Source organism: Chionomys nivalis, chromosome 24, assembly GCF_950005125.1.
Source record: "Chionomys nivalis chromosome 24, mChiNiv1.1, whole genome shotgun sequence".
NCBI lineage: Eukaryota > Metazoa > Chordata > Mammalia > Rodentia > Cricetidae > Chionomys > Chionomys nivalis.
In genome coordinates, this window is record NC_080109.1 from 18,124,724 (window position 1) to 18,137,462 (window position 12,739).

Genomic DNA, 12,739 nt, shown 5'->3' on the forward strand with positions numbered 1-12,739 from the left:
ACATGTATAATAATAATGGATAGTAAAAGTTCATAGTAGAATTGTTACAGAATTTGGACCTGGACACATTGCCCAGTTGGTAAAGCACCTGCTTCACAAGCATGAGTACATGGATTTGGATGGTCAGCACCTATGTAAAACCCTGGTTGGCAGGTGTGTTTCTGTAGGTAAATACAGGAGGAGGGATAAAATAGAAAGATGTCTCTTAATAATAAATAACAGTAACAAAACACAGAAGCTACCAACTCCATAGGAACAACAGAGGTTTTAAACAGGATATAAACACTTAAAAATCAGTTTTTCCCAGTTTATTTCTTGTGTTGTTATTTATGTATCTTCAACAAATGATTGAATAGGTTTTGCTATAGATTTTTCATAAGCCAACTCAAGTACTGATTTTGCATCTTGTGTGCAATTTTATAACCATGAAGAGTAAATGCTCCATGGAATCCATCCTCAATGTGGTGATGTGTCACCTGAACGCCAACATTCTGAAGCCGCGTCACATACATGAGTCCATCATCTCTTAGGACATCATACTGACAAGTGATGATATAGGTCAGAGGTAAGTGACTCAAAGTGTTGTCGTTGGCCAACAGAGGGCATGCCTTCACATCGAGGAATCCTGGATACTTTTTAGACAGTTCTGAACTACCAGGAGTGGGACTCTTGTAGACATGACCTTTCTTATATCTCTCAGGGAGTAAGGAACTCCAGTTCACAAACTGCAACAGATGGCTGGATTCCAGAGGTACATGTTGGTTGAGAAGCATGGCTTTCTCCAGGGTTCGGTCTGTAGTAAAGTATTCACTCCAAAACCTGGCCATCACCGAGGGGGTTAACAATGGAAAATATGAACCTTCTAGATACGATGGTAAATTTATATCAAGAGCCTGAAGGGCAGGATATATTAAGGCCTGAACCTTGAGTTTTGTCTTGACATCTGGATCCTGTATGAGCTGAAAAGGAATAAAAATTACATTGAAATGAATATTTTAATAGGTCTATTTTCAACTAGAAATAATATGTAAAGATGAGATAAATTCAGATAATCAAATACAACAAAAATATCTCACAGAATTTCCAATTTTCTATATTTCTTAATGCAATTATTGACATCATGTAGAAATATTTTACACAATACACACGTTTCAATTTCAAAAAATAACAAGAACATGCTATGGTATATTTCTCCAGAAAGTACTTCTATAATTTTGGCAAGTCATGTATTGTTAAACATGGTAACTAGCCAAAATTCAGGGAAGATGATGACAAGCAAGTCTCTAAATATTATGAACATTGTTTTTCTCTGACACCAAGAGTCAATAATCTCAACATACTAGAGAGTGGGTGGTTTATGCATCTCCCACCAAAAAGAATGAATGAGAGGAGGTTCTTCTATTTAACATCACAGTTGTAGCCCTGAGTGGGTACCAACACTCTTCTCAGGAACAGGTGTCCTTTAAGTAGTGCATGTTACCAAAGACAAGACAATGAAGTTAGGATTTACTTCATGGAGCGTTTGGTCTTGAAAATATTTCAGGTCTAGAAATTTTCTGCTTCTTTTTAGTCTGTGACAGTCTATAGCATATTAAATGATATTTTATATAGATATTAAGTAACTATGAGTCAGAAATCTTTAAAAATGACAGAAGTTGGAATTTATGAAAAAAGGGTTTATAACACAACAAGGAAAACAAGTACATGCCTAAAGTGATTAGGATAAAGGGACAAATCCACAATTGGGTACTGCTACAGTTCCAAAACTTCTTGCCTCTTGATGTGTTACTCATGTTGTACCTGGCTGCCTTTCAGAGCAATGAGGCATATACAATGTAGAATTCATATGTGGAATATGTCCTACACTTGTTTTACAGATAAAAGAACAAACCACAGAATTTGTAGCTTCTTTTCTCTGGAAATAAAGAAGGTACTTTAAATGTAGCAGTGTGTGGCAACAAAATGTCCTCCTCATAGTAGCTAACTATCCTAAAAGTTTATGAGCAACTCAGATCTGAAAATTATCAATCTTCTGTCAAGCAAAAGGTAGCTATAAACTGATGAATTATATTCTTAGTTCTTTATACTAATATTTCTCCTTTGGAAAATTTCATTATTCCATTATCAAGAGGTATGAAATTAGTTCTGGCATCCTACAACTGGTAATATTACAGTTACCACGTTCACAATTTTGGTGACTAGTGTCATTGATTAACTTTACTAGTATAACCCATAATAGGTACAGGATGATACCTAACTGACCATAATAATCATATTCAACCAAAAGCCTAGAAATTGTATTTTGTTATAATATATAAAAAAAGAAAACACTGACATAGAGCACACTTAGAAACACTATATAGACAAATGTTTCCTAACATCAGTACAGGTGTTTCTCTAGTATTTTAACTGGGTAATAAAAGTAGCATGTTTTCACTGAACGTTTAAAGGTCTGAAGCAAATATATTTATATAAAGGGTGTTTTACGATCTCAAACAAACCTGTTGGGTCACAGCTGCAGCCAAGTTCCCACCAGCACTGTCCCCAGCTACACCAACTCTTCGAGGATCTACACCATATCTTTCAAGAATGTCTTCTTGTAAGAACCATCGTAAGGCACTGTATACATCTTCAAACTGACGTGGGAAATGATATTTGGGGGCCAAGCCATAGCTGTTCAAAGAATAATAGTTTCAAATGAATGAAACTTAATTTCATATGGCATCTCTCTAATATAATGCCAATTTTCTTTTAATAAACACATTTTTAGTTAGCTATATACCCATGCATATACTTCACCCCATAATCTTGGCTGATTTCATCATTTTACTAATAAAAACTAAATAAAAAAATCGAATTCTCCTCAAGGCAAAAATAAAAGAATGAAAAATATAGAAGATAATACATTTTCCAGCATTTTCATTTTACTGTTTTTATATTTTTTGGAAATTAGTCAGTGACAAACAAATCTTATTAATTTAATGTTTGAACTTTACCTAATATAAAAGAACTATGTGACCACTGTTTTATTAATTACTTAGTTATTCAATTTGTTCCTATCAAATTGATTTCTTATCAATTATTCTATAGTATGAGATTTGCCTGTTTCCACGTGTAGCTTGAGGATAAATTGCTTTCGGTAATGATTTTGCCATGGCATATGGTAAATTAACCCCTTAAGTGCAGTTTGCCAAAAAATCCTGAGAAAGACCACATTGTGTAGAAAATATATGTTTCTCAGTTCACACACAGATAAACTAAACTGAATTAATAGTATATAACATGTACAAAGTCTCCAGACAAAGTTTCAAACCTTATTTGCCTGTGATTCACTAAGTAAGTACTCAGTCTGCTGAAGGAGGCTATGCAGGTCACTGGTACGTGTTATGCACCGGTGTTATTGTGTTCTAATGATTTCTGAACTTTCTTTTTTCAGTCCTGGTTGATTTTAAGTGTTGTATTTTCCTTTTTGTTTGTTTTCTCTGAGTCTATTCTTGCCAACTTGAGTTCACTTTCTCTTTGCTCACTCTCTTAATTTCAGTTAAAATATTCCAGAAATAACCACAATAAAAGCCAAAAATGACCAAGAATGTTAGTTTCTTGCTACACAAAACATACAACTAAACATTGAAGAAGCAAACCATAGTCTTACTCAGTTGACACGACAATAGCATCGAGTCTATCAGCTGTCTGTCTTGCTAGAAGGTCATACAAAGAAAGAGCTGAAATTGAGAAAACAGAGTGAGAGACTGTCAAGTGAACTTCTGGAAAAGCATGTCATCAAAAGCACAGCAGTGCCAAAGCTACAGAGAAACCCTGTCTCGAAAAACCAAAAAAAAAAAACAAAAACCAGACCAAAAAAAAAGCACAGCAGTGCACATTGCTCCTCACAGACAGGTTACAACTGCTTCTGTTTGCAGCACTTCATCGTCATTGTAGAAAATGAATCCTCAGCCATTTTCACATAGACACAGTCAGGGGCTTGCTCTATTAGCTTCACACTGCCTAGTCTAAACCACTGCTCTTCTATTGAATATCCATATCTTTTTGCATTTAGCAAGTGTTAAGTGTTGAAAGTCTACATGAGTACGCCCCTACTATAAGCTACTGAGCTGTGGACTTGCTGAGGCTGATATGCAGCAGTCCAGCTGATATGAATGCTCGTTGTCTCTTCACCTGCAGCTGATAATCAGATGCTTCTGATAAATGCCCCATTGCCCAATCATTGCCAGGTCTGGATCTAATAACTGCTGACAATGGGGGGAACTTCCTTTATATCAGGGGAAGAACGTTGTTTCTGTGTAGATGAATCAAATGTGTTTGAAACTAAGTCAGCTGACCACCCCCAAACTCTGCGAAGACCTGCTCTGCAAATTCCAACCCATCGAGTTGGTGCCATACCCCTTGTTTCCCTGGCTCCTACTCTTTATTACTCCTCCAGTTGTACTACGTTTTATTCTGATGCTTGTTTCCTGCTTTATTCAGTTCTTCCAGTGGCAGATCAGCCACCAATTTATTACCACCAATCAGGTCATGATACACTACAAGACCCTGGACCCTTCTGATACAGAAAACAGGCTCCTCAGGGCTTATAATGACACCTCTCCCTTATAAAATAAAAAGGGAGATGTTGGGAGGGCCTCCTGTTCAGAACATGCACATGGCCCGGCAGCTCTCTCCAAGCTCAGCAACAGAAAGGACTCCCTCCCCAGTGAGGCTGCCTGCTCTCTTCATGGCCTTATCTGGAAAATGTCTCTAGGCCCAGATGTCTGACTTATCTCAAGCATGACCCATTTGAGGGGTCCCCTGTTATATCATAGTAATTATATAGTCCTTAGCCATTTTCATAGGGCTGTGCAGCCACTAACCCAGCTTTATGATAGGAGTATGCTATTTAACACGAATTAGGGATTCCCCAGTTATCATCTCCAAACCTGTATATTTCATATACTCTGTAATAAAGTTGAGTTGTCTCCCAAAAGTCATATCCTGGAGGGCTAGCTCTGTGGTATCCATAGCCGTCTGAACCCTGTTCTCCATTTCTGCCCCTTCTACCCTCTTGGACCAGTGGTAGATGATACCCGAGGAAGAAGGAAAATAGTAATTACCTCCCATGTTCTCAAGGTCAAAAGAAATTATTCCCTTCCTCAAGTCTCAACTCAAATTCCAGAACACCTTTTATCCCTCAATCTTAAAATCAAGTTATAAAGATATTATACTCTACTCATGCTATTATTGCATGTGTACATTATAAAATATGTAAGGTATATTTGCTATACTAGTTATATGCGATTTATTTACATTCAATAAAGTAAAATTATAATAAATAAAATTATATGTAGTAAAATATCATATTATAGAATCTACATGTAACAAATCAAATATATAAAATCAAATAAAAATAGTAGTTCAACTGTGTGATTTTTATAACTAACACTTTTGTTCTCACTTCTGTTGTGGGAGCTGCGGGCTGTGTTCCTGCCGCCCCAGCTCCTGATAGCCTGGCTAGCTTATGCCCCAAAATAACAACACACAAATTGTATTCTTTTAAACACTGCTTGGCCCATTTCTATTTATGTGTGTAGCACCCCAATGTGCGCTTACCGGGAAGATTCTAGCCCTACGTCCATCCTGGGTCGGAGCTTCATCGCATCTGCTCTGGAGAGGAGAGCATGGCGTCTGTCTCTCAGAGGAGCTGCCCTGCATCTGAGCTCACTTCCTTTTCCTCCCAGCATTTTGTTCTGTTTACTCCACCCACCTAAAGGCTGGCCTATCAAATGGGCCAAAGCAGTTTCTTTATTAGCCAATGACCTTCCTCCATCACACTTCCTTCAGATTAACACTTTATAAAAGACCACAGTCACCATCTCAATTTGATATTTCTCCACTGTTCAGTTCACCCCCACTTTGTTTCTCACTAGAGCATTCCATCAATTCCACAATAATAAAACCATATATTCAAGAAGCCTTTTCTCTTCGTACCTGAAATTGTCTACAGTTCTTAGTAGGTATGAATACACATTTCAGAAAAGAACGCATTTCAGAAAAGAAAGAATTTCAACCAATTGAAGCATTATTATACCTGTTATATTACTATAACTAACATATATAAGTTTTTAATGTGGAGTATATCACATTTTGTGGAGCAAATAAAAATGCTCAAGGAAAGGTACGTACCAGCACTCCCCAAACACCAGCCACCACCATGAATATAAAACAGGCCCCTCCTGAGAGTCTCTGACTTCCTTTTGGGCATGTATATGCGAACAGGAACACTGCTGAAAGCCGTGTCTATTACAGTGACATTTTCATCAGAAGTGGCTGGGACTTCTTGAAATTTACTAAACAATTGTATTGTGCTCATGAGATGATTGATCCCCAGAAGTTCAGCAATAGAAGCCTAAATGAAGAGGAGAAAAATGATTAAAATCGTGTGTGTGTGTGTGTGTGTGTGCAGACTGCTGAGTCCCTTTAGAGTCTGCCCACTTGTAGATGATGTTCCCTGAGCCTGAGGTATAGGGTAGTGCTGTAGACTTATTATGTGATGTTAATTTGTGTATTTTACAAAATATACTTATTTTCATTTTTTAAATTTATGTATATTAGTGTTTTGTTCATTAACATTCATGTTTGTATGAAGGTGCCAGGGACCCTGGAACTGGGTTACAGATAGTTGTGAGCTGTCATGTGGATGCTGGGAATTGAATCTAGATCATCTGGAAGACTAGTCAGCGCTCATAAATGCTGAGCCATCTCTCCAGCCCCTTTTTTAAAATTAATATCAATTTTGTCATTTGTTTCTTTGAATTTTTGCTTCCAAGTGTTTTTATATCCTAGGTATTAGCCTTCTATCAAATATCCTGTACCTGGCAAAGAGTCTCTCCCACTAAGGGCTTCCTCTTCATGCAGCTGAGAGTTTTCCTGGCTGCTCAGGAACTTTTCAGTTTTTTGAAGCGCCATTTTCCAATTGTTGTTATTAATTTCTAGGTAACAGGTGTCTCACTCAGAAAGTCCTTTCCCACACGATGTCATGTAGGACTGCCTGCACTTTCTTCTAGCAGTTTCAACATTTCAGGTTTCACATGGAGTTAGCTGACGCATTTGGAGTTGATATTTCTGTGTTGTATGATAGATAATGGTTTTCTCTATATGTTCACATGCAGATGTCCCAGCATTATTTATTGAAGATGCTGTCTTTTCTCCAGTATGTGTTTTGGAATCTTTGTCAAATATTAAATAGCTTTTCTAATGTGAATTCCTATTAGTATGCATGTCTGCCTGTGCCATTACCATCTAAAACACTTTATGCTTTTCATAATTTTGTCATCAAAACCTGACATACATTCTTTTTATAATTTTCACATATATAATTTCACATGTTATATAGAGTATTTTACTTTTGATAAACACATTGCAATTTTTCTTTAAAAGTTTTTTCATACACTATATTTTGATTATGTTTTCCCCTTTCTTCAAATCAAAATCTCCCGAACTCCCTACCCATCCAACTTTATGCTCCCTCTCAAAAGAAAAGAAAACACACTAAAATCAAAACCATAACAAACAAGCAAAAAATTAAGAATACAATAAAATGTCAAAACAAGAAATAACCATACTCTTAGCAAAGGCTCAGGAATAAAATCATATTAAATTGCTCCTATATATTATATTTTACTAAAACATGCTTATTAATGGTCCCAGATACATACATGAAAGATTTAAAATTTATTTTAAATAATGAAACATATCCACATTCTCTGTATATGATTGGACACTAGGACCATTTTGAGAGTTTTGAATCATTATATACTGGCTTTGTATTAAAATTAAGTTACTTTTTCAATTCGAGGTTTTAGAGTTAATTCTTAAATGCCTACATTTCATTTAGGCCCAGTTAAGAATATTTAATAACTATTTTTTCAAAAGCAGCAATTAAAGGAAGGAGGGAAAGAAATATGAAGAGAGGAGAGGAAAACTTAGGGAGAGAAGAGAGAGGAAAGGAAGGGACAGAGATTGCCTTCAGTCTCAGAAGAGACCTTGAACTTTGGAGTTTTAAACAGCATTGAATCTGTCATAGACTACAGGGACTTTGAAGTTGGACTGAATGCATTTTTACAATACAATATGACTACAGGCCTACATGGCAGGGAGTGGAAAGTGAGAGTTTGAATAGAAATGCCCCATATATGCTTATAGGGAATGGCACTATTAGGAGGAGTGGCCTTGTTGGAGGAAGTCTACAACTGTATTTGAGTTTTGAGGTATCAGAAGCTCAAGACAGCCCCACTTTTTCTATCTTCTTGCTGACTGAAGATCTGAATATAGAACTACTCTCAGCTATTCTTCCATTAACATGACTTTATGTCACCATGCTTCCCACCATGACTATAGACTAAACCTCTGAAACTGTAAGCAAGCACCAATTAAATGCTTTCTTTAATAAGAGTTTCTGTGGTTATGGTGCCTCTTCACAGCAGTAGAATACCGACTAAGAAGAATTCATACATGAAGACTGTATATACATGTGTATATATATATGGAATTACTCCACAATACTGACACCCCACAGAAGCTATAGACTATCAAACAAAATGCCCAGACATGGTATACCTCCCTTTGCATTGTTGGTCAGGAAGTTCCAAGAGACTACATGTAGTTTTGTAAGTTAAATATTGAATATATCTATATACATAGACATTATAGCGTTAAGAATCCTTAGATATGAAAATTAAATAAAAATGATTTAACTGCATTCCCAAGACATAGTTGAAAACTGTCCATGAACAACCAAGTTAACAATACAACAAATGTACACATAACATTCAAGTAAAATGATATTTACTATAAATAAACAGTGCGAGTATTCAAAAAGGAAATAAACATGGAACTGTAATCACAAATACATTAGACTATATGGTACACTAACAAAATGACATTTAGTATATAAGACTATATGGTACACTACTTAAGAAATGAATTCTTAAAATATCATAGACTATCAAAAGGCAGAATCATAGGAACTCAAGGCCTACACAGAGAGATGTTGTAAGATTATTGCTAACCAGAAGAAAGAAAAGAATAATACACTGTTACCAGTCGAAGAGTTCTACCCAGACTTCTGTAATTAAACAGAGTTCTATTCCCTTCTCCTTCCCTGAAGTTGATACTTTAAGCAGCTTCACCTGACAGTACCATACAGCACACACTCTCCATCCTTGCTCTCTCTTCTTTCTCCTCTTTTAACTTCTTCCCTGTTGCTATCTACACAGGGATTAAACCTGGAGACAGAGCATGCTAAGAAACTTCTCAAACTCTATTTTCTTTCTGTTAAATTATTCAGTATTCATAAGGCCGATAAAGTTCAGAACTTACTGTTTGTTCTTATAGAACTTACCAAATCCATGAATACGTTTTCTGTTGTTATTTCGAGTATCAGTTTCCAAGGCTCCTCAATATCACCTGGAAGAGGGGTATAAACATAATAAGCTACAAGGACCACAGAGATGAGAAGCAAAATGGTTCTCCCCATGTTTCTCTCTGCTCATTATACTTTGGCAGGACAGCAAATGAAGCTGTTTTCAAATTTTTAGAGGTTGAATTTTAACCTGCCATAAAGTGTTATCTAACTTATTAAGTACAAATTCCACTGCACAATTGGTTCTTGCAAAAGCTCTCCAAAACCTGTTGTTCTTATCATAATCCCCACGCAAAGAGTTTTCAAAACAGAATTTCTCTCTCCAAGTTACACTTGCAATCTAGGAATCAGATCCTGTTTCTATGCTACTTTGTAAAGAAATGTAACCATAAGAAAAATAACGCCTTCAGACTCTCTGTTTTGTGTATAAACTGTATTGAAAGAAACAGAAAACCCAGTGTGTGCATCAATTGTAAACTAAGAGAAGACTAAGGGCACCTTTAAAGCAATGCAAACTTTGAAAAGGAAGTTCCTTCCTCTTTATTCCCTCTGTGCCTTACTATGTCCCCTGCTGGGGGCGGGGGGTGTTATGAGTGTTCAATTGCACTGCTTAGGAAATTCTTTTTTGTTTTACTTCTTTTATTTTGAGATTGTGATAGAATTGCATCATTTTCCCTCCCTGTTTACAGCTCAGTTGATTCTAGTCTGTACAATTCTCTTGTAAAACCTGTTTCTCTTTACTTTCTTTTTTTTTCTTTTTTTTATTTTTAATTAAAATTTCCACCTGCTCCTTGTTTCCCATTTCCCTCCCCTCCTCCCAAATATTGCCACCTCCCCCTACTCCCCTCCCCCATCCCCACTCCTCTTCTCCTCCCCCCACACCATTCCCTCTCCCTCTCGATACTGAAGAGCAGTCCAAATTCCCTGCCCTGCGGGAAGACGAAGGTCTTCTATCTACGTCTGGGAAGGTGAGGGTCTAAACAGGCTAAGCTCCCACAAAGCCAGTTCATGTATTAGGATGGAAACCTAGTGCCATTGTCCTTGGCTTCTCATCAGCCTTCATTGTCCGCCATGCTCAGAGAGTCCAGTTTCAACCCATGCTTATTCAGTCCCAGACCAGCTGGCCTTGGTGGGCTCCCAATAAATCAGTTCCACTGTCACAGTGGGTGGGTGCATCCCTCGTGGTCCTGGCAGCATTGTTTGTAATAGCCAGAACCTAGAAACAACCTAGACGCCCTTCAATGGAGGAATGGATGAAGAAAGTGTGGAATATATACATATTAGAGTACTACTCAGCGGTAAAAAACAATGACTTCTCGAATTTTGCGTGCAAATGGATGGAAATAGAAAACACTATCCTGAGTGAGGTATCCCAGACCCAAAAAGAGGAACATGGGATGTACTCACTCATAATCGGTTTCTAGAAATAAATAAAGGACATTGAGCATATAATTTGTGATCCTAGAGAAGCTAAATAAGAAAGTGAACCCAAAGAAAATCGTATAGTCATCTGCCTGGAGAGGGGAAGTAGACAAGATTGCAGGGCAAAAACTGGGATCTTGCGGGTGAGGTGGCATGGGGCTAAGGGAAAATGGGATGAGAAACGTGAGAAGGGGAGGATGGGAGGAGCTTGGGGGATTGGGATGGTTGGGATATAGGAAGGGTGGATACGGGAGCAGCGAAGTATATATCCTAACTAAGGGAGCCATCTTAGGGTTGGCAAAAGACTTGACTCTAGAGGGGTTCGCAGGTGTCCAGGGAGATGTCCCCAGCTGGTACCTTGGGCAACTGAGGAGAGGGAACCTGAAATGACCCTATCCTATACTGATGAATATCTTACATATCACCTTAGAACCTTCATCTGGCGATGGATCGAGGTAGAGACAGAGACTCAATTTGGAGCAACGGTCTTTCTCTTTACTTTCTATCTGGCTGTCTTGGTAGTTAAAGTGCCACCTTCCTAGCTCCAGTCTGGTATTCTCATCTAAAATCTGATGTCTCTGTCAGTCTGTTAAAGCTGCCAGCAGCAAACCCACAGAAAAGACATTTTCTGTTCTAAGTCCCATTTTCTTGGATAGTAAATGACTCAAGCATTGAATGATTAAATCGTTTTATTGAGTTTGGAGCATATTCCACGCCAATTTAAACTGTGGACTTTATTTTCTCTAGGAAGTCCATCCCATCACTTCGTCTTCCTATCAGCATGGGAGCAGAAGGAAGAATATTGGAGACTATTTCACACAGAGTGAACAGCTAGTTCTAAAGCTAGTATTTTATGATAGATCCTCTGCTTCACGGGAATTTATCCTACACATTATGAAATCAAAGGAAAGTGGGGACCCTGGCCCAGTTTGGTCTGTTATCATACCATGGCTACTGTGGTGTGCATATGCAGTGAGTGTTTTTCTCACACGAGACAGGGCTGCAGGGCTGGACGGCCTTGGAGAAGGGGTCAGTGAGGGGGAACTGAAAAAAGAGACTGTGAATTTGAAGGCGGGGATGGAGGGTGTGCGGGAGGGTTGGGGGAGGGAAAGCGATATGATAAATGTGACTGTGTTATAATCTCAAAAAATGAAAAATAAAAAGAATTCTGCATCTGGAACTTCATCTGAACAATTTGTTTTTGTTGTTCTTTTTTGCATTTTTATTTTAAGATTCAGTACTATTCAATTTATTAATACTTTCTATCTTAATACGAATTAACGAACACATTTATACATATAATTTATGCATTAATTAGTCCCTCCTTAGTTTTTTGAGACATGATACAAATTCTTAATGGATGATACTGAAAACAAAAAAGAACATTGAACCATTTACATCTCTCTGAGACTTAACATACAATAGTTTCCTAATAAAATTGTAGAAAATTAAAAAAAAAACACTTTTAAGTGGAAGCATTTAAAGTCTGGCATATGTTTATGTGCCATTTTATCCTAATCACATGCCGATGACCAGGACCAACTTATCAATTAGGCATAATGAGAAATTAACCAAAGCAACTAATATTAAAATAATAGTACACTTACAATATTAGGATCATTTAAAATTTAAACATACCTTCTTTCTGGAATGATACACTTAACATTTTCATATCAGACATTTTAATATTCTTTTTTTATTACTTTGAAAAAAAAGATTCCAGAAGTCCGATGTTCTAGAAACTTGGGTCTTTTACATTCAAGGCAGGAAAAAGTAGATGTTCTAACTCAGGAAGAGAAGGGTTAAATAAATTGAATAATGCCAGAATACATTAATTGTTTGATTGTTGTCTGAAGTTTCTGTCCTGTCTAGTCCGGCAGCCATTAAGTTCCAAAGAATCAT

General features: G+C 37.2%; 1 protein-coding gene across 1 annotated transcript; it reads right to left on the bottom strand.

Annotated features, from left to right (window-relative positions):
- Nucleotides 1-362: 362 nt before the first annotated feature.
- LOC130866075 (arylacetamide deacetylase-like) lies at nt 363-9,529 on the bottom strand. Its single transcript, XM_057757327.1, has 5 exons — nt 9,395-9,529; nt 6,178-6,400; nt 3,653-3,722; nt 2,502-2,673; nt 363-959 (listed from the first exon to the last, which is right to left on the bottom strand). The coding sequence occupies exons 1-5, from the start codon at nt 9,527-9,529 to the stop codon at nt 363-365; spliced, it is 1,197 nt and encodes a 398-aa protein (XP_057613310.1).
- Nucleotides 9,530-12,739: the final 3,210 nt, after the last annotated feature.